Source organism: Haliotis rubra, unplaced genomic scaffold (genome assembly GCF_003918875.1).
Source record: "Haliotis rubra isolate DU_JTF1 unplaced genomic scaffold, ASM391887v1 Scf1702, whole genome shotgun sequence".
NCBI classification, from domain to species: domain Eukaryota; kingdom Metazoa; phylum Mollusca; class Gastropoda; order Lepetellida; family Haliotidae; genus Haliotis; species Haliotis rubra.
This window is the reverse complement of record NW_025765673.1, coordinates 1-22,200: the sequence shown is the minus strand read 5'-3', so window position 1 is coordinate 22,200 and position 22,200 is coordinate 1. Positions and strand designations below refer to the sequence as shown.

At 41.8% G+C, this 22,200-nt stretch overlaps 1 protein-coding gene across 2 annotated transcripts in view; it reads right to left on the bottom strand.

The window, feature by feature from the left end:
* LOC124272568 overlaps positions 1 to 14,816 on the bottom strand; it is a 42,011-nt gene extending 27,195 nt beyond the window's left edge. For both annotated transcript variants that reach the window (XM_046707777.1, XM_046707778.1), the window contains exons 1-2: positions 14,733 to 14,816; positions 10,564 to 10,957 (exon numbers count right to left, since the gene is read on the bottom strand). In XM_046707777.1, coding sequence (XP_046563733.1) covers positions 10,564 to 10,957; positions 14,733 to 14,757 — 419 coding nt within the window. In that variant the 5' untranslated portion in view covers positions 14,758 to 14,816. The remainder of the gene's footprint in view (positions 1 to 10,563; positions 10,958 to 14,732) is intronic.
* Positions 14,817 to 22,200: the final 7,384 nt, after the last annotated feature.

Below are 22,200 nucleotides of genomic sequence, written 5' to 3'. Positions count from 1 at the left end.
CATAAGAAATACATATAAGCATTTGCTCTGTGCTAAAACTGTATGTACCTATTTACCTAAGTAAAATTTCAGATTCTTCTAGCAGTGGCAAAATAGGGTTGTTTAGTTTACCAATTCAAATAAATCAAATGCCAAGTTTTAATATCATACGTTATAGACGTCATATTTTTACATGACATGATTAAATATCGAGGTAAAAAAACACAGAAATGAGATCAATTTGGATCAGTCATTATACAAATAAGGCCTAACGACACCAAGCGATTTTGACAGAGTCATCTATGAAAACAAGTTGTAACTCGGAAACTAGGCAAAGCAGGAGACAAAATTATATGACAGTAGATTGTGAGAACATATAGCTTTCATTTTTCCACTGTGGCCCTACTACGCTTCCGTAAGGACTAGCCTAGAAACGTTGTGAAAAATTATAAATCAAGAAGCTGTTATCCCTAAGATTTGTCTTGTATTACTGTTATAACTGATTGGGAATATTCCTTGTATTTTTTTAAACGTAACCTGAAATGTGTTGAACTTGAAGCTTTCTCCAAAATTTGACTCCAAGTGACCTTTACCTTCCATAGAGGTCACTCAAAACCCCACCCTTGCATTCATTTATACTGAGTTTCATTTGACTTCAAATGTAGTTTATCAAATTATTTCGTACACAAATGATCAGCGCCACTACGTTTCTTTTCGTTTATATACTGTTCCTACTTTTGTACGCGCCATTCCGTTCTTTGGGTAATACATGTCCGGCCTCGCCGCATCTGCATTGGAGCATTGGTGTTTCTGTTTACTGGCATGGTGGCAGCAGTTTTACCCACGTTGGAAGACATTTACTTGACAAACAAAGTAACCCACGACACCTTTCACCTCCGGTAAGCAGTGCGATCGAGTGCCATTACGTTCTTGTAGGCCCAAGCAAACTGCGTCAATTATTAACTTCGTGAGCGCCATTCAGGAATATAAAGGCTGCAGCACGTGCACCCAAGCAGTGGCAGTTAACTACTAATGAGACTATCAATTCTTAAGTGAATTTATATTTTCTCTTTGGACAATAACTTCGCACCCTTCTTAAACGATGGATTCACTTGGCAGAAGAAAAGTGCCGCTAATCCCCACAGAGGCTTACAATCTGATGGTGATTCCGTACCACAGGCATGACGTAAAACTGCTGCTCAGAAAAATGCTCAACTTGAACTCATGCTCGGACAAATCGCGAACTACTGCTCTGTTATCTCAAGAAATTCTATCATAAGGGTTCGACACTTCCTAGACCTTGTTAATATTACTCTCAAGCCAGCTGAAAGACCTGAGGACCTTTTCCAACAATTAACAGCCTTCTTTGAAGACAATCTGTTAACCACAGAGGGAAACATAGCACATCATGGCGAGGAAATTCTAACTGATGAGGATCTTACCCCTACACTCGAGAACACCATTGTGGTTCTTTGGCTTCAAGAAGGTTCATCCAGGTTTGCCACAACATGTGAAACAGAAATATGGTTCAGAACTACGCAACAGATCTATTGCTTCCCTTTAACTGGAAATCTCACAAGCCTTGGCGTCTCTCCTCGATGAACTTCGCTCGATAGAAGACACTAAGATACTCAGGAGTTCCACCTTCAACCCAGGCAGAAGGTTCAAGGCCCACCCTCAACACACAATGCGTCGCAAACAGCCTAAGAATTGCATCCTCTGCAAAACTGCTGGTCGTCAAACCTTTTCATCACATAACCTCATTGACTGCAGATTCTTACCAGACTCTGACAAGAGAAGCTTGAGCCTCTCCAGCATGATCATAGATGATGAGTATGATGATGAACAGGCCTACACAGAGCAAGATGATCCAACAACTAGTGATGGGCAATCCAACCCTGATCCTCTCAAAGACTCTCCAGCAGTTTGCCGTGTGGATGTTATCCAGTCCCCAGTGCTGTATGCATACTACTTACAACACCCTGTGAAACTTACACTTGACACAGGTGCCACCACAAATATGGTAACTGACTCTTTTGCCAAGGGCCTCGGACTGACGATCAAACCTGCTTCTCAGTCAGCCCACCACGCTGATGGCATGACACCATTGGAGGTACTAGGCGAGATACACTGTAACCTGACAAGAGGTTCACACATCTTCAAACTCAATGCTCTTGTTGTCAAGCATCTTGACGTGGATGTCATAGCTGGTATACCCATTCAGTCATCCAACGACATCGCTACATGTCCTTCCAAAAGCCAGATAGTAATCAGAGGCTCTGAGGTTGTACATTACGGCAGCCTTCCTCACATGGATGCTTCCGTCAGGAGAACCCAAGCTTTCCTGCTTCGAGCTCCATCACACCGAACAGTGGTCTTACCTGGTGAATTCGTCGAACTAACTACACCAAGTGACTGTGATCCCGATACTCAATGGGCCCTGGAGCCAAGACTAGACAGTCCTTCTAACTCTGCCCACAAATTCCAAAGAGCATGGCCTCCCCCACAAGTAATAAACTCTGTTGGCCACTCTCTGTGATCCCGATACTCAATGGGCCCTGGAGCCAAGACTAGACAGTCCTTCTAACTCTGCCCACAAATTCCAAAGAGCATGGCCTCCCCCACAAGTAATAAACTCTGTTGGCCACTCTCTCAGAGTCACAAACAGTCTTGATGACCCTGTTGTGCTGAAGCGCAATGAACATATCTGCCAGATCAGAGCCATAATAGCCTCTCTCACCAACATACCTGGATGTGCCAACATGCCTTCAACACCTCCCAGAGTACCACCGCCATATTCAGCAAATATCTCCCTAGACCCTGACAACTGCCTCTCCAAAGATGTAAGGGACAAATTTCTTGATCTCCACAACCAATTTGAAGATGTCTTCAACCCTACTGTTGCCAAATATAATGGATTCAGTGGAAACATACAAGCAGTTGTGAATATGGGACCTACACTCCCCCCTCAGAGGAAAGGAAGGCTCCCCCATTACAACCGTGACATGCTTGTTGAACTTCAACACAAGTTTGATGAACTCGAGTCTGCGGGCGTGTTCGCTAAACCAGAGCAAGTGAATGTCTCTGTCGAGTACCTCAATCTCTCCTTCCTTGTTCTACACAATTGGAGTCGTGTACTCAAAGCTCTGAAGGACAATAACCTGAGACTCACAGCATCGAAAACAGTCATCTGTCCACGTTCCACAACGATCCTTGGTTGGGTCTGGTCACATGGCACACTTACAGCTAGCCCTCACAGAATTGCTGATCTTTCATCAGTTGATCTCCCCAACACAGTCCAAGGACTACGTTCCTTCACAGGTGCCTACAAAGTGTTGAGTCGTGTTCTACATGGATACACACAGCTTCTGGATCCCCTTGAACAAGCTACAGCGGGGAGACAATCACAAGAAAAGATTATCTGGACGGATGAACTAACTGAAACATTCAAAAGACCAACTGACTGTTTATGGATAGTCACTGATGCCTCTGTCAAGAACAAAGGCCTCGCTGCTACCTTCTACGCACTGAGACATAACAAGCTCTTACTTGCTGGGTTCTTCAATGCAAAACTAAAGAAACATTAACTTACCTGGCTACCATGTGAAATAGAAGCTTTGGGCATCAGCGCAGCTGTGAAACACTTTGCCCCCTATATCATCCAGGCAAAACAGACTGTACAAGTCCTCACCGACAGTCAACCCTGTGTCCAAGCCTACCAAAAACTCAGGCGAGGGGAGTTTTCAGCCAGCTCACGTGTCACAACTTTCCTGGCAACTGTCAGCAGATTCATCGTTGAGATCAGACACATATCTGGTGTAGCTAACTTGCCTTCGGATTATGCCAGTAGACACCCCAGTGAGTGCTCAGACCAAAGCTGTCAGATATGCCAGTTCATCCATCAAACAGAGTGTTCAGTTATCCGCGGCCTCTCTATCAAAGATGTCACAGAAAATAGTGTCAGGATGCCATTCACTAGCCGAGCAGCATGGCTGGATACCAACATCTAATGCCGGACCTCAGACGCACCCATTCTCACCTCACACAAGGTACCCGGCCCATCAAAGAAGAGGACCTAACGCTCCTAATGTGAAACGTTACCAGCGAGAAGTTACCATAGCTCGAGATGGATTGCTAGTTGTCAAGGATTCCCAACCAGTTCAACCGAGTCGTGAAAGAATCATCGTACCATGTGACGTTCTGGATGGTCTCCTCACTGCCATACACATACGGTTTGACCACCCAACACAATATCAGGTCAAGTCACTGTTTAACAGATATTTCTTTGCTCTTGGAATAGACAAAGCTGCTACCCGTGACATCATCGTGCCACCATTGTATGTCACTGGAAATCATTCCCCAAACAACTATACCCTCAGGCGTCCAGACCCTTCACTAACCTCCATCGCTTGTCATACGCGCTGATGTTATGCGCCGATATGGCCAGCTGATATTTGTCCTCCGTGAGAGACGGTTTCCTCCATGACTTTCACAATATTGATTGAAAACGAGCCACATGAAACTCTACGCGATGCCTTTCTCATTCTTTGTGCAGGCCTCTACCTAATGTTGGTGGTATCACTGTTCGTGTTGACCCTGGGCCTGGTTTCATCGCTTTAGCCAAAGCCTTCTGCTCTCCCAGTATGGCATTAACCTGCCATCGGCAATGCCAAGAATCCCAACAAGAATCCTGTGGCTGAAAGGGCCATCCAGGAACTTGGATTAGAATTACTTCATCAATCACCGGAGGGTGGTCCGATATCAAGTGTGACTCTAGCCCTTGCTTACAGCGAAGTCTAAATTCCAAAGTTGAACACCGGCCTTTCTGCTCGAGATTTGGACGCTAACGTGACCAGTTGACTGGCGATCAATTACCAATTGCCCGGCGAAAGCGTAATCTCTCCAGCGTGAAACTAGAAAAACTAACCACCCTTTCAGTGCCAAATCCAAAGCTTATCAGTCAACAAATTAGCTCTCCTCCTGATCTCCGTGTAGGAGACTTGGTCTTCCTTAGAGGGATGTTGACAAGACGTAAAGCAAGAGACAAATACATCATCACTCACATATCGAACGGTCTTTGAGTTATGGTCCGGAAACAAAATGATTACGGACGGACGGACGGACGGATGGACGAGGCGACGACTATATCCCACCGCATTATATGCCGGTGGGATAAAAAAGGAACTGGATCTGAACAGAATGGCTGGGACGTTTAACACTCCCCCCTTTGCTAATTTGCAAGTATCCCCAATAGGTCTTGTTCCAAAGAAACAGTCAGAATCCCAATTATGGCAGGGAAATCAGGCTGACGATTTTCGTCTAATACATCATTTGTCTTATCCAAAAGGCGGGTCAATAAATGACCACATAGATCCGCAAGCATGCTCAGTGTCTTACGCTAAGTTTGACGAAGCTATCCGAATGATACAACACTTGGGTCGGAAGCTATCCGAATGATACAACACTTGGGTCAGGGGGGCACTGCTGGCAAAGTTCGATTTTAAATCCGCATTCAGAATTATACCAGTACACCCAGCTGATTTTGAACTGATGGGGGTACAGTTCGAAGGTAAATTCTACTTTGATAAATGCTTACCTTTTGGCTGCTCAATATCATGTGCTGTCTTTGAGACTTTCAGTTCTTTCCTACAGTGGTGCGTAAGTCAAAGCCTCCCAGGCATACAAATCATGCACTACCTCGACGACTTTCTGACTGGGGGATCACAGGGCACAACCCAGTGCCAGGCTAACTTACAGACTTCACTGGCAATGCTAACTCATCTAGGTATTCCCATTGCTCATGACAAAACAGTTGGCCCAGCATTTCAATTAACATTCTTGGGTCTTGAAATCGACACGCTGGCCATGCAGGTTAGAATACCTGAAGGTAATGTGACCAAGTGGGGTTGGTCTACCAACATATCACACAAGAGAGTATCCAGTTCATTTTGTATTCCATAACTTTCTGTGTGATGAAGCACATGGAGCAGCCACTCAGTTTAGCTTCTCTTTCTCTCTTTCTCTCTGCTCTCACCCCCACACTGTCTTTTCCTTAAACTCTCACACTCGCTCCCTCTCTCTTATCAGTAGATCTTTCACTCTGGACCAATGCTGGGGCGACCCTTGTCCCAAGGTGCCTTAAGCTAACCCCAGACGACAAGTATTTATAGCTTTATCCCCAAACACTAGCCCACGTGTCTTAAAGGAATCTCCCAATTACCTTAAGTATGTAGGGAAAGATAAACCTTAAACACCCTGTCACAGTAAGATACGTGAAATCACATCCCAGATACAGCATATCCTCTCCAAACCTAATTCCAAGGTAACAAGAAAGGAGCTACAGTCCCTCATCGGAAAGCTCAATTTTATCTGTAGGGCAAATCCAATGGGTAGAGCCTTTTGCCGACGGCTCATCGACCTTCTCTGTCAAGGTAAGCAACCATTCCACCATATTCGAATCACTGAATGGGTAAAACAGGACCTGCATATGTGGCTAACATTTCTCACAAAGTTTAATGGTGTATCAGTTTTTCAGGACCAGTTGTGGGTAGACAACTCTCATCTCCAGCTCTACACAGATGCATCAGGCAGTACAGGTTTTGGGGCCTACCTTCGGGGGGAATGGTTTTGCGGCAGATGGCCTGATCAGTGGGTTGTGAATGGGACCACACTCGACATGACTTTCCTGGAGCTGTTTCCCATCGTCTTGGCCATCAAAATATGGGGACCTCAGCTTGCAAACAAGAAAATCCTTTTCTACTGTGACAACCAGGCAGTGGTGGCGTTCATAAACAAGCAATCATCCAAAGCGCCCCGGGTGATGAATCTCCTCCGTCGCCTTATTCTTCTTTGCTTTAATCATAACATCTTGTTTAAATCTAAATACATTGACACCAATTCCAATGTTATAGCTGATGCACTCTCGAGGTTTCAGTTCGACCGCTTTCGGGCAGCCGCACCAGAAGCGAAAGCTGCACCAACGCCAATCCCAGACACCATATGGCAGATCTAGAACAAGAAGCAGACAGGCTCCTACGTCGGTCCCTATCGACAAATACCTGGTCGACCTACAAGACAGGCATCGATGCCCTGCAGCAGTTTCGAGCAGTACATCGACTTCCCGGAGACATGGCCAGTCCCTCTGGATCAGGTTGTAAACTTTATTGCTCATTTGTCAGTCACTAATCATTCACAGTAAACCAAACACAGTAAAAACTTATATCGCAGCTGTGTCTTCTTACCATAAATTCAAAGGCCTCCAGGACTGCACCGGGCATTTCCTTGTCAATAAACTGATAACAGGTATGTACAAGTCCAGTGGGCGGCAGGACAGGAGAAAACCTATTACGCTGGATCTGTTAAAAATAGTGAACAACAATCTCAGGCAGGTTTGTACCTCGTCATACGAAGTATGCCTCTTCAAAGCAGTATATTGCGTGGCCTTCTTTGGTTTCTTCAGGGTAAGTGAACTAGTTCAAACAAAGACATCACAGCCTGGCTGCACCATCCAGGACGTAAGTATATCAGGTCAACCTGAGACAGTTACTATCCACCTCCCACATTCAAATGGTGACCCACGAGGGTTCGGCGTTTCTGTAGTTATTGAGGCAACACCTGGTCAATCCACATGCCCAATAGCAGCCCTTAAGGCCTATTTGCGGGCCCGCCCACTAGGCCCTTCTCCAGCGTTCATCCATTTCGACCATACTCCGCTAACCAGGTACCAATTCCAAGCCGTACTTAAAAAAGAACCTTGGCCCTAAGCTCCATAAATACTGAAAACTATTCTTCACATTCATTCCGTATTGGAGCAGCAACTACAGCAGCCATGAATGGGGTACCCCCCACATCTCATCCAGCAGTACGGCAGGTGGAAGTCACAATGCTATCAGTCCTATATTCGGCTACCAACAAAATAATTTAGCATATCAGTTACTTTTTGTAAATGTAATCAAATAATATCAAGCACTCTCTTTAAATCTTCATACATTCAAACGACCTATTTGTATCCAAAGGGCACTGATATTCTAACTCCTGTAAATGACTTCCGATGCTACTACTGCGTTTTCTTTCCAGTATGGATCGTAGGATCAAGTTTCGTGGCAAGAGCCAGGCGAGAGCTCCAAAGGCATCAAATGGAGTTGGCTCGTCACAGAAAGATCCTGTGGCTTGCGAGGGGGGGCTTGCGTTGGGCGGAACTCGACCAGCTGATAGATGCTCAAATCCAGGCGATGCGGCGACCACCCACGGCTGTAGTCATTCACCTTGGCTCCAACGACCTTTGCACCACAAAGGCGAGCCAGCTGCTGGGTGATATGGAGATGTCCATAAAGCGGCTACAGGTCCACCTGCCGAACGCCAAGATATTATATTCCAACATCTTGCCACGCCGTTATTGGCATAATGCGCGGGACCCACGTAAGGTGGACCGCAGTATGTCCAAACTAAACCGGCGTCTAGCCAACCATTTTACGCAAATTCCTAACTTTGTAGCAATCCCCCCATCCACATATAGTGGCCACGGACCCATCCTGGTTCCAGTAGGATGGGACACACCTTAGCACTAAAGGGGTTCATCAATTCGTCAGCGACATAAACGATGCCTTGGTACAAATTTTCAAGTAAGTACATATTAAAGAGGTAAGTGAATTTCTTATATGAGGCAATCATGGCGGGTACGCGTATCTTCAGCCTTAGCCGTATGGTGTGGGGTAGCACTGTTGTGCTAGGTGGCGTGGTTCTTGTGGGCTACCTTTCAACATAACTCATAAGAATATATATGTGTTAATTAGGGTTTCTGGTTAACTAGTAACAGTTAAGTTAAGTATCGGGGCCTGGCGGTGTTCGCTCCCAATTAGACCTGCGACGTTTCCGTCATTTGGGCCTTAGCATTAATTAGAGATTAGCAATTACACAGCTGGGCCTGGCGGAGTTCGCTCCCATTGTTGACCCCCAGCGTTGGTCGGGTTGCGACGTTTCCGTCATTGGGGTCTTAGCATTAATTATAGATTAGCAATTACACAGCTGGGCCTGGCGGCGTTCGCTCCCAATTTTGACCCCCCCAGCGTTGGTCAGGTTGCGACGTTTCCGTCATTTGGGCCTCAGCATTCTTTGGCTAGTAACAATTATGTTGGCGACGCTAGTTGCCACATAGCTAAAATCTTTTAGGCTTATTGTTAGCATTCTATTTCAAGATTGGGGTAGCCCACTAGAACCTCCACACCCTCGGCCATTAAATCCACAGTTGCGTCTCTGTTTTTCCTTCATTGTAGTCCTCTTCTCAAGAAAGTCGGTTCTTACTGCAATATCATGCGATAACATACGTAATAGACGTCATATTTTTACATGACATGATTAAATATCGAGGTAAAAAAACACAGAAATGAGATCAATTTGGATCAGTCATTATACAAATAAGGCCTAACGACACCAAGCGATTTTGACAGAGTCGTCTATGAAAACAAGTTGTAACTCGGAAACTAGGCAAAGCAGGAGACAAAATTATATGACAGTAGATTGTGAAAACATATAGCTTTCATTTTCCACAACAGTTGTCACGATTTCAGGTTTATACAAACCTGTAAACAAGATAATTTACCCCCTGAAATGTAGATGAAATCTGCATCGGCCCACATATCTATTCCTCATATGACGTCACAGAGACGCCCCGCTCTGATTGGTTGAAATTTCGTTCGCGGGTGAGAATTGTGCACTGTTGTCAAAAAGGTTGATTTAAGTCGATTAAAGATCGAAGTGAGTAGTTTCAATGATGGGGTTTCATTTATAGCGATGCCAGTTAGTGATTTATGTATTTGTACCCCCCTAGAGTATATGTGATCTTTAAGTTTCAAAGTGCATACAAATATGATAATAAACTCATTAGGATTATAAGTCAAAATATAAAGAAGTACATTGACTTCGTTATTTTTCAGTCCTAACATTTTTTACCAATGGCAGATGGTTAAACTTACCAAAATTTTGAAGTGTTATCATGCAAATGAAGATGGAAATATTATCGAGTAAAAAGATTTCATTTTTGTTGATCATTCTATACTTATACTATCAATTGCGCATGCTGGTGGTGCAGCAGAGGTCACAAACCAGTCAGGAACTCTGGGATATCATCCGGGTACTCACGAGAGAAAAACAATAACAAAAGCAACCAGTCCATGGAAATTGCTCAGGATCAGTGCCCCTTTAATGCTGTCAGACAGCTGGCCATGTATATTTATTCTGCAAATTGCTTCAGAATTACCAGGTCCTGTTGATTAATTATTATTCTCTCTCTCTCTATATATATATTGTCATATACATTATATGCTGACTGACCACTTGTATGAACATGGGCCTACATTCTTCATGAATAAAGACCTACTACTTGACTTTCAGTCAGTCGAAACATAAACAGCTTTATCTCTAAATGTAGCAATATTAAATTAGTAAAGCAGAAATGCATCAAAACATTATTTCTTTTTGTTGTTTGGTTTCAAACAAAATTATGCTCAAACATTACCAATAATTGAAGGCTTTTCATATGTATAAGTACATTCACAGAGACAGAAAGCAGACAGAAAATTAACTCACTTGGAAATCTTCTTAAAATATGCCCTTCCATGTCGGATATACTGCTTTCTCAACTCCAACTCCAAACTGAGTGTATTACCACTGTCATGTGGTAAACCTAGTTCAGTTTCAAGTCCAACAGAAATAACATACTTAGTCAGTTCCTGTCCCAAGTGATCACTTGCAATAGCTTCTTCCAGATCAGTGAGTTCACTGTCCGATAAAACATAACACTTGAGCAGAAGTTCATCTTTAGTTGTACATACTCCTTGCAGATGGAAGTAGGTTTCATTGCAAAGGAACTTCTGCACAACTTGATAGTCTTTGAACTGTTTTTGTAGAGTCTTGATGTCATCAACATCCTCTGTTGTACCATCCTCATGAGTAAGAACAGCAGAGACTATAATCTCAAGAGCTGAAGAAAAAGATGTATATAATTATATTTGGACATTTGATCAGTTAATATTCATTCAGTAATTAGTTCCCCTTCCGTCTCTTAGACAAACCATTATATTTCTTTTGTACATAAAAACAACAAGTGTTTGCCATTGATATGGCAATGTCCCCCGCCGCTAAAGTATGGAATATCTATATTTACTACTTTATCATGTTTATATTTTGGGGTCACATACAAGATGCCTGAAATGACTGGTGTCTGCATAATCACCCAATGTAGGCTGTCGATAACGGAAAACATTGGGTGCAATGTTTTATGAGATATTGTGTTTAAATAAGCTTGAAAAGTATTCAAAGTGTCATGGTGACCTTGAAGATAAGGTAAAGGTCACCCAGATCAACTGGTGTCTGCCTAATCCCCCATTGTAGGCTGTCACCAAATTTTAAGATATTGGATACAACAGTGCATGAGATATCACCTTAACAACAGTTTGAAAAGTGGTCAAAGTCTTGTGGTGACCTTAGATAAGGTCAAGGTCACCAAAATGACTGACGTTGATGAGCTACAATAGCATGATGATGCGCTAAGCTAACATAGATGAGATGAGTGGGATTACCATGACAATTAGTGAATGTAAGTTATTAGGCAGAAGCCAAGGTGGTGGGAGATTGATTAGTGGGAAGCCAGTGGTGAGGAATGTCAGTTAGGCAGGTGATGAGAAGCCAGGGTGGGTTGAGTGGATAATTATTTGTGGATTAGGTGGTCGTAAGCTGATGGGATGTAAGAGCCCTGATCCCTGTTAATAGAGGGGTTAAAACAGTGTATTTGTAATGCCTCGGCCAATTTATGCTGAGTGTAATCACGTTTGTTGTTTGTAAGTGTTTTGACAGTGTCCCAGTTGATGCTGTGTTGAGGAAATTTGGTGATGTGTTCCGAAATGGCTGATTTGGTGTCTGCATTGTTTGTGGATGTCTTATGTTCTTGATGCGTATGTTGAGTGGTGTGGATATTTCACCAATGTAGTTGCTGCCGAGGTTAGTGTCAGTGGAGAGGTTAGTGTCAAGGGGGGTATCACGGCTGTCAATGCGGTGGCGGAGGATGTGCAGGGTTTTATTAATGGGGAAACTGGTAAACAAATCCACAACATCATAGCTTAAGATCTTACCAGGGTCTGTAACAGTCTTAAGTTTATGACAAAATTCAGCAGAGTCTGAAATATATGAGTCAGCAGTTTTGCTCAGTATGGCTAACACTTTGGTGAGGTGTTGGGCAGTGTTCTAGAATACTGTGTCCCATGAACATGCCAACAGTCTAGGTGTGCCCCTTCATTCACCCATATGCTTGAAAATGGCATATGAATCTATACCAAAACATCACCATTGTCCAAATAAAGAAGTTGACCATCCATAAAGTCTTGTCATCCCTAACATAGGCTGTCACCAAATTTGAAGATATTGGATACAACAGTGCATGAGATATCACATTAACAACAGTTTGAAAAGTGGTCAAAGTGTCATGGTGACCTTGAAAATAAGGTCAAGGTCACCCAAATCGACTGGTGTCTGGGTTATCATCTGTTCCGGCGGGGGATAATAAAAGACATTTGTATTGCACTAAAGTTCATCCTTTAAAACCATACTCAAAGCGCTGACACTCTCATTACTCAGGTCAAGGAATCAGAGTGCCCTCTATTTGTTCAGCTCATTTGATAAAATACAGCCCAAGCAGCCTTTGAGGCACTAGAATGGTAACAGGCACATTACCTTCTCATCCTACAAGATACCCATTTACTGCTGGGTGAATAACGACATATCTCAAAATGAATCACTTTCCTAAGCAGACACCATGGGTGCTTCAAGTTCTTCAATGTGTGAGATGGAACAGAAGCTGAAGTTGTACAACCTCTCCAGAGCCATCTCAGTTACCAAACAACATCACAGGTCCACATGGCATCGTATAATAGCAATCACTTTCAATAACTAGAAAAGATGTTTGCAAGTACTTGAAGAAACAGAATCACTAGAAAAAGATGTTTGCAAGAAGAAGAAGAAACAGAATAAGCCAGCTCACCATATTTTCAAAACGTTGACAGAATCGTTATATTCCACAATACATTTCCATTGAAATACAATTACAGTCATCCCTCGCAATAACGCTCTTCGCGATACCGCGGATTCGGTTAAACCGCGGGGTAATCCGTGGCTCTCATAAAAGTTGCCCAGTTATCACACATATTCACGTGATCGAAAATAGCACATCAACAAATCCGCTGTTGAGCTCTGGTTAATCACGTAGTAAACTACTGAAATTCAGTGCGGATTGCAATTAACAGTGTTTATCGTATATATCCATGTTTTTTCAGATGCTAAAAACATGCAGGGTCTTTTTCAATAATAATTGATGAACAGCGAAACATTGTAATAACTTTATCATAAAGACATGTCGATTATCAGCCGAGTACTTACAACGTTTGCTATGATGCAACACACCGCGTAATTGCGCGGGTATATACCGCCATCCGAGAATGTATGATGTCAGAAAACACATTTTATTTGATTAAATTCAATCCCATTTTCATTCATTAAAACTGTTTACAATAACAACAGAGAAACCGTGAGTGAAATGGCATTACCTCATTCCATACAACACCCGCTTACCACATTCGTGAGGGTCCGTTTTTCGCGCCTACCGCGATAGCACCAATTTCACATTTTTCTCAGCAATCACAAACAGATTACAGCCTCGTCATCCATTGACCCCAAGACCCGCGTTATTGACTCGTTGAAGTCATATTTGACAATTAATTGCCAACATTTTGTTTTTACAATCAAAGTGGCACGTACCGCGGGAAGTCAGCGGTGACTTGTCAAACTGTCTCCTACGTAAAATGTATCCAGCCAGGTAACCCAAAGTGCTTAGCAATGCTTATTATTATGTTAAATATGTTCGTAGAAAACATGCATTATACTTATACGATAGCAATATATAAGATCTCTGTTAGAATAACTGCTTGACATATCAATTATTCTGATAATGGAATAGAAATTCGTGGATGTTATATTTACGGATCGTTTTTAAATGAATCACCGGTACATTGGACCAAAACATCGATGTGTGCCCAGCTGATTGCTATTTCCGGCTTAGTTGAATAACAGGTAGCATGACAGGAACAACAATTGAATTATCATGTCTTGTGGTGTTTGATTGCAAGTTTCATGTACATACATCTATTTTTTATTTACAAAGTTGTTGTTTTTTCCACCTCCAACAATACGATATAGTTTTGACTGGGCACAATACACAAAATAGCAGTTTTGTTATGTCCATGGAAAATACGATTTTACTTGGCCTTTGTTCCGCGTTATGTAATCGTTACTTATAACGCGGGTGTCTAATAACGCGGGGGGTCATCCATGGACCCCAAGACCCGCGTTATGGCGAGGGATGCCTGTATATGCAGATTGGTGATAATATAATATGGATGCCAACAGGTCTCTCTCTCTCTCCCCCCAAAATGCAGATAAACTACCAGTGCTGGCTTTCACAGAGCCTCCTTAGTCTAAAGTTACTGTAGCCCTGCAGTTAGCCCTACACACAAGGTACTAACCTGATCTTTATCTTTATGTTGACTTGATAATTTCTACCTACTGAATTCCCAATCCATTGACCTTGACTAGAGTAACTCAAAAGCACTTCAATCCCACACCCTAAGAAACGTATGTACCAAATTTCATTCCAACACAGTGAATACTTTCTCCGCCATAATAAACAAAATACATGTATCTATACATACAGAATGCAGTCTCTCTTGTAGCCATGACTGAAATGGCTTAAGGTTCCCACATCTCTACATCCTGATGTAACATATTGTACTGAAAGAAAACAGGAAAATCATTAGCAGCCACATAAAATAGAGTATTTCACATCAACGTCAAATCTGCAAAAAAGACTGGCAATGCAAACAATAGAAACAAGAGTCATCAGAAGATGACATATCCCCCCGGCCTCCACATCTTTGAAAGAACAAATCATCTGACAGTTACTTAAAGTCCAGCTTGATTTTAGTCTGAGTGCAAATCGTTTCCATGGAAATCATGAAAAAAATAAATGACAAAAATCTGCAAATAGCAAAAGGCACCACTTTGGCTTCTGCCTCACATATCTGCAAAGTTGTGGTGAAAGATATTTAGAAGTTTTCCAGTTGTGCTCCGGAAATGAAACCAATCCCTTCCTTTTTGAGACTAAGTCCGAATCATTTCCATGGAAACCGAGAAAACAATAAATCACAAATATCTGCAAATAGCAAAAGGCACCACTTTGGGATCTGCCTCACATATCTGCCAAGTTTTGCTGAAAGATATAGAGAAGTATTTGAGTTGTGCTCCGGAAACGAAGCCCACCCCTCACTTTTGGGACTAAGTCCGAATCGTTTCCATGGAAACCGGGAAAAATAAAAATGCCAAAAATCTGCAAATAGCAAAAGGCACAACTTTAGGATCTGTTTGATATATCTACCAAGTTTTGTAGAAAAATATTTTACGGTTTTTGAGTTGTGCTCCGGAAACGAAAGCAATCCTTACTTTTTGAGACTAAGTCCAAAATGTTTCCATGGAAACCAGGAAAAATAAAAATGACAAAAATCTGCAAATACCAAAAGGCACCACTCAAGGTTCTGTTTCATATATCTACCAAGTTTTGTTAAAAAATACTGAACGGTTCTTGAGTTATGCTCCGGAAACGAAGCCCACCCCTCACTTTTGGGACTAAGTCCGAATCGTTTCCATGGAAACGGGGAAAAATAAAAATGCCAAAAATCTGCAAATAGCAAAAGGCACCACTTTAGGATCTGTTTGATATATCTACCAAGTTTTGTTAAAAAATACTGAACGGTTCTTGAGTTATGCTCCGGAAACTAAGCCCACCCTTCTTTAAGACTAAGTCCAAAACGTTTCCATGGAAACCGAGAAAAATAAAAATGACAATAATCTGTAAATAGCAAAAGGCACCACCTTAGGTTATGTTTGACAAATCTACCAATTTTGGTTAAAAAATATCGAACGGTCTTTGAGTTATGACGGACAGACAGACGGACGGACGGACGGACAGACGGACGGACGAGGCGACGACTATATCCCACCGCATTACATGCCGGTGGGATAAAAAGAGGCTGGTAATATAGACAATTATTTGTCAATGGATAATCTATATTAAGTGTTTATTTGTCCCTGTTCAATTGATCTTGCAATGTTCCAGTTTTGAGATTCAAGGAGGAATGGAGTACTACCATGAATATAATTAAAATATAAATCTCCACAAATATTCTAGGCCATGTTTAAAGGTAAAGGCATGTATCCTGCCAATGCCTTGAGACCATAAAACAAACAAGTTCCAAGAAAGGGATATTAAGTTTCGCTAAACTTGCAAATAATGTGCAGAGCTTCTGCAGTTTTTGCACACAAAAACAGACAAAGTAAAAGACTTTTCCACTGAAGTGCTTGTGGACCTAGCAAATTTACCACACAACAACAAACAAGGCCCCTGTACGCCAAAGACATCTTGCTTCTTATCTTCAATATCCCATACTTCAGTAGTAGTAACCAACATAGTTATCTGCTCTTGATTTTCTGCTTGCAACATAAACATTTGGGATGGAGGTAAAGCATAGATATTTCCATAACTACTGCTTTTCATATTTCTGTATCTATTATTATCAGCCTTTGATGTGTACAACCATTGACAACTGCATAAAACTGCTTTCAATTTAGTTAGCATCATTTGTTATTGTGTTTTAGTCACGTTTGGGTGTTACTGACTGGTCATTCATAGCTTGTTTTTCAATATTACCTCTTGCACCTTTGTGGGTCTACCTGTTGCATTATTTTACTAAAGCTCCTTTTCACAATGGCTTATTGTTTAATTACCATTCAGGGATCAGTGCTTAATCTGCATGACATGGCACAGGAAAAACTGAAATGGCATCGATGAAATACTTTCAATGTGCCCTAGCATCAGGAATAAAAAGTTTAAAAAATACTCGCTATAATTCATTTAGGGAAAATGCAATGAATCTGAGCAACTCAAATGATTCAAAACCTATTTTGCACCCCATCAAACTGTTCATTGATGACACTTTCAGTCTCACAGCATAACATGGGCGTGGGCATCATGAATGCCAATGTGCAGAACAAGAAGTCCTGTTTTTGATAATATACCGAGTCAAAAAAGAAACTTCACAAAATGTAATTTGAAAATTAATGAATATTTTTTCTCTGATGATGCAGCTATGTATCCGAAATGGGATCCCTATCTTTCGACTCTAGAAAAACGTCAGCCAAACCCACTCAAACCCATCCATTTGGCGTGCAAATGACATTAGTGCCAAATCAGGTTTTGCACGTGCAGTCGATCACGTGATCTTTGCATCGAAGTTTTCTTCATATGCACGTGTTTGCATTGGCCTCAAGAATTGAAAACCACTTTTAAACCACAGTTCTAACGGTACTTGAAATGCCACGATTGTCAAATGTGCGACGTGAACGTGCCATTTGCATGTTGCAAACGGGAAGATCAGTTATTGACGTCGCAAGAGCAATGGGATGCAGCCGTCGTACTGTGTATGACTTGCGAGGTCGTCTACAACAAACTGGCACCACTTCTGATCGCCCAAGGTCGGGTCGTCCACGTGTGATGTCACAAGCAGAAGACCGTCAAATCGTCCTACGTCACCTACGTGACAGGTTTCTGCTGGCTACACGAACCAGGGCTGAGATGTTCAGAGGTCGACTGTCCTCACAGACCATTCGAAATCGGTTGCGGGCTGCCAATCTCCATTCTCGACGTCCATATCGTGGGCTAATATTGACGTTTCATCAACGTCAACGTCTGCTGTGGGCCCAACGTCACCTCCGATGGACCCAGAGAGACTGGAATCGAGTCGTCTTTAGCGATGAATCCAGGTTTACCCTCAGATTCGCGGACGGCAGGCATTGAGTCTGGAGACGACATCATGAACGGTATGCCCAATGTTGTGTACAGGAAGTCGACAGATTCGGGGGCGGAAGTTGCATGGTGTGGGGTGCTTTCTGTGGGAACAACCGTTCCCAACTTCTGGTCATCCGTGGAAACCTCACAGCTGCTTCTTACCGCGACCAGGTGCTCACCTCTGAACTCGTTCCTTTCTTGGTGGCGCATGGCCCAGGTCTACAGTTCCAGCATGATAATGCTCGGCCGCATACCGCGATGTTGACATGAAATTTCCTCAAAACGCTGGAATCAACGTCATGGACTGGCCATCGAGGTCCCCTGACCTTAATCCAATAGAGCACGTTTGGGATGCACTTGGGAGAAGGCTTCGTGGTCTTAGGAACCAACCTCAGAATTTGCAGGAACTTGGCGCTGCCTTGCAAGAGCAATGGCCAGAATCCCCAACCACGTGTTCACAAGCATCAGGCAGTCGATGAAGAGACGGTGTTTGGCAGTGGTGAATGCACGGGGCGGCCATACATGATATTGAACTGAGACATTTCGCATTTTTATTCTTGTGACTTGACATTCTGTATTCACATGTTTTGGAACGGCGGTGTAGCCTAATGGAACTGATTATGGCACTGTCAGTGTATCGAGTACATCACCCAGATCTCAGCAATGAAATAATAACAATTTAACCATCTTACCATCCCTTGTTCTTTTATAGTTCCCTGAAGAAAGAATGTGAAGTTTCTTTTTTGACTAAGTATAACATAGTTTGTGGAATAAAGTTTATGGGTCCAGGACAAAAGTAGCTGATTTATTCTTGCAGCCACGATAGTGTACATGAAATACAGCTCTCACAGGTTTACATGATTATTTTTTTTAATTAGCCCAGATCAATTTTATTTCTTGTTTTACAGATTTTTTTCCTCAGAAAACCTAAAGGCAGTAGGGAAAAAATAAAATAAAATAATAACCACCAGTCAAAGTAATATATTCCTTCTAAATATTAAAAGAATTTTACTTCTGGCAATTTATGAAGTATATATGGAGCAAAAAAACAAGCATTGTCACTAAGGTGACATAATCCCTGCCGCAAATTATCAAATCAAACTTAACAAGAAGACAAAGTCATCAATATTCCCTGCAAAGGCAAAATACTCTTCATGATTATGTCTACGAGGTATGATTATGTCAAATATTGAGGTGTGTATATAGAAAAGTGGAAGGAGAGTATTGAAAGGTTTTGAAAGTTCTGCTCCAGAAAGGAGCACTATCACCAATTTCAGTCTGAGTCAAACTTGTTGCCATGGAAATGACAAAAATATTTTATTCAGAATTCCAAAACTACCAAAAGGCACAAGAACACCACCAGATCTATCTATGTGCCAAGTTTGGTGAAGAAATAGTGAACAGTTTTAGAGTTCTGCTCCGGAAAAGAGCACTACCACAATTTCAGGCAAAGTCAAACTTGTTGCCATGGAAACGCCAAAAATGTTTTATTCAGAATTCCAAAACTACCAAAAGGCACCAGTACACCACCAGATCTATCTATGTGCCAAGTTTGGGGATGAAATAGTGAAAGGTTTTAGAGTTCTGCTCCGGAAAAGAGCACTACCACCAATTTCAGTCAAAGTCGAACTTGTTGCCATGGAAATGCCAAAAATATTTAATTCAGAATTCCAAAACTACCAAAAGGCACCAGTACACCACCAGATCCATGTATGTGCCAAATTTGGTGAAGAAATATTGAACGGTTTTAGAGTTCTACTCCGGAAAAGACAAATGTGCACGGACAGACGGACGGACGGACGGACGGAGTCCATTTTAATACCCCCCGCAAAACGCGTTGCGGGGGATAAAAAGGAATAATTTCGTGCTTTCAAGTTTACACAGATTCCCGAACGTTGGTTGGTTGAGAGAGCGGTCATGTGATCTAAATTTCAAGGTTCATTACTCTTGAACCCCTCTAATCGTTCATACTTGTGTACACACCGTTCATACGTGTGTGAACGTTTTTCGCTTCGGTTTCAAGGACCCCCAATAATTGGTGATACCAATTTCGCGAACGAACCTGTTTCAAGTCACCCCAAGTTTGGCAATGTCACTACCAAACGGATTGCTGAACATTGTTCCTTTTCACAGGAGTTTAATGTCTCGCAGTTTGCGGGTTCATCCGGCGGTTTTCTGCCCCGAGGTCTGTTTGCAACAACTGCTCAATAAATTTCACAATAAACAATCACAAATAAATAGAATACAACAAGATCTGTTTCCTATTCGCCACGCCGCACAACTTCGAAGTCGGTCAGTGTATTTATTACGCGGTCAAACAAGGTATTTACAAGTGAAAAGGTACAATGCCAGTTTGTTAAAATGGTATTGTTATTGCTTCTGATATTTGTTTCTGTTTGATACTGTTATTGATTATACTTATTGAAGCAGTTTCAAACCTCATAACGAATTTGTTGTTATATTTTAAAGATCGAATACTTTGAGAACTATTTCTTCAAGGGTTGGGATACATGTGTATAAAGAAATCGCTGTGTATACAAACATCGCTGCAATACGTACGTTCTTGAACCGAATGGCATTACAACATTTTACAGGTATTAAAACACACTCAAACAATGATCATCTACAAGTGGGTGGAAACGTATGTGTAAACTTCAAAAGTGCGAAATTATAAGAATTGAATGTCAGTTTGTGTATTGTTTACTGTAAAATGAACGATGTCAAAGCGTTGTTCAAACTCTCGCGTGAACTCGCTCGTAAACTCGCTCGTTCACACGAGTTTGAACACCGCTTTGACATCGTTCATTTTTCAGTGCAAACACACAAACTGACATTCAATTCTTAAATGAAAGCGAAGGTCGTAATTTAAGATGAAGTTAAATGTAAACAAAAACATGACCAGTCAACCTCTCTTGATATCTTGCTCTGTAGTTGTTGAAACCCACAAATATTTTTAAGACTCACTTTGCCCTTGACATAAATGTCTTAGTGTATGAAATATGCAAAAATAGTAATAAAGAAGTTCCTTATTGAAAAAAATTGAAGGGAAGTCTTGAAAGTCTATGAAGAAAATCCAGTGAACTGTTCTTGAGATATCTCACTGACAATCTTAACATGCAGTTTAAGATGCTGAAATCTTCAAAGTGTCACCGTGACCTTGAAAATTATGTGAAGGTCACCAAAATGGACTGGGCCTTGCACCTTCCCTTGATGAAGCTTTCTGTCAAATATGAAGAAGGTCCAGTGAATGGTTCTTGAGATATCTCAGAGACAATCTTTACATGAAGGTTAACATGCTGAAATCTTCAGTGTTGCCATGACCTTGAAAATTAGGTGAAGGTCACCCAAATGGACTGGGCCCTGCGCTTCCCTAGAAGCTTGGTGTTGAATATGAAGAAAATCCAGTGAACGGTTCTTGAGATATCTCGCTGATAAGGGTAAAACGTTAAAGTCCCCTTGTGACCTTGAAATGGTCAAGGTCACCAAACCTGACTGGGACCTATATTTTACTGCGATGAACCTAGGTACCCAATATGAAAAGAATCCAGTCAACCGACGGACAGACAGAGCCTTATACTATATCCCCAGGGTTTTACGGGATGCGGGATTCCTGCGTATTGGATGCAGAAATTTGATGAAGGACCCCCAAATGAAAATCCAGTGCGTCCTTATGGACGTAATATTTGAAAATTATTTTTTTTTAATTTCTCAAATAATATGTATGGTCGTCTATTTCTCGATATCAGTGGCTTTCCGCTCGCTAATGTGATGCAATAGCAGGATATACCTCAGTTTTAGAAGCTCTGTATGAATAACATGTGAGGCGGTTCGTTTGATGGCGGTTATCTATCGAGAGCTCTGAACATCAACAATATTATTGTACCCTTGCCACAAATATTTTCGCAGTTGTAAGAAGCGATTTTATTGGATAAAGGTTGGTTTCTGATGACGCTTATTTCCCAGAGTTTGCTATATTGTCGGGGGATAAAAAAAGTTTTTTTTGTAAGTTTACATTTTAGGCCAATAAGGCATAAGGATTTTATTTTATGAGCGGGGGAAACTTAATTATTATTTTTTTTCTTATACTTGTAAAATACGACCGGCGGATCCGTAAAAGAATAAATAAAATTGGTCTGGCCTTATTTCCATCTTTGAAGTTACATTTTTCCATCCTTTCTGAACATTCACAGGATAAGTGTGCATCAAAATTTATGGCTATTATTGTAAATGTATTAGCAACACATACATAAGCATGCACACACGCATACACATACACGCAC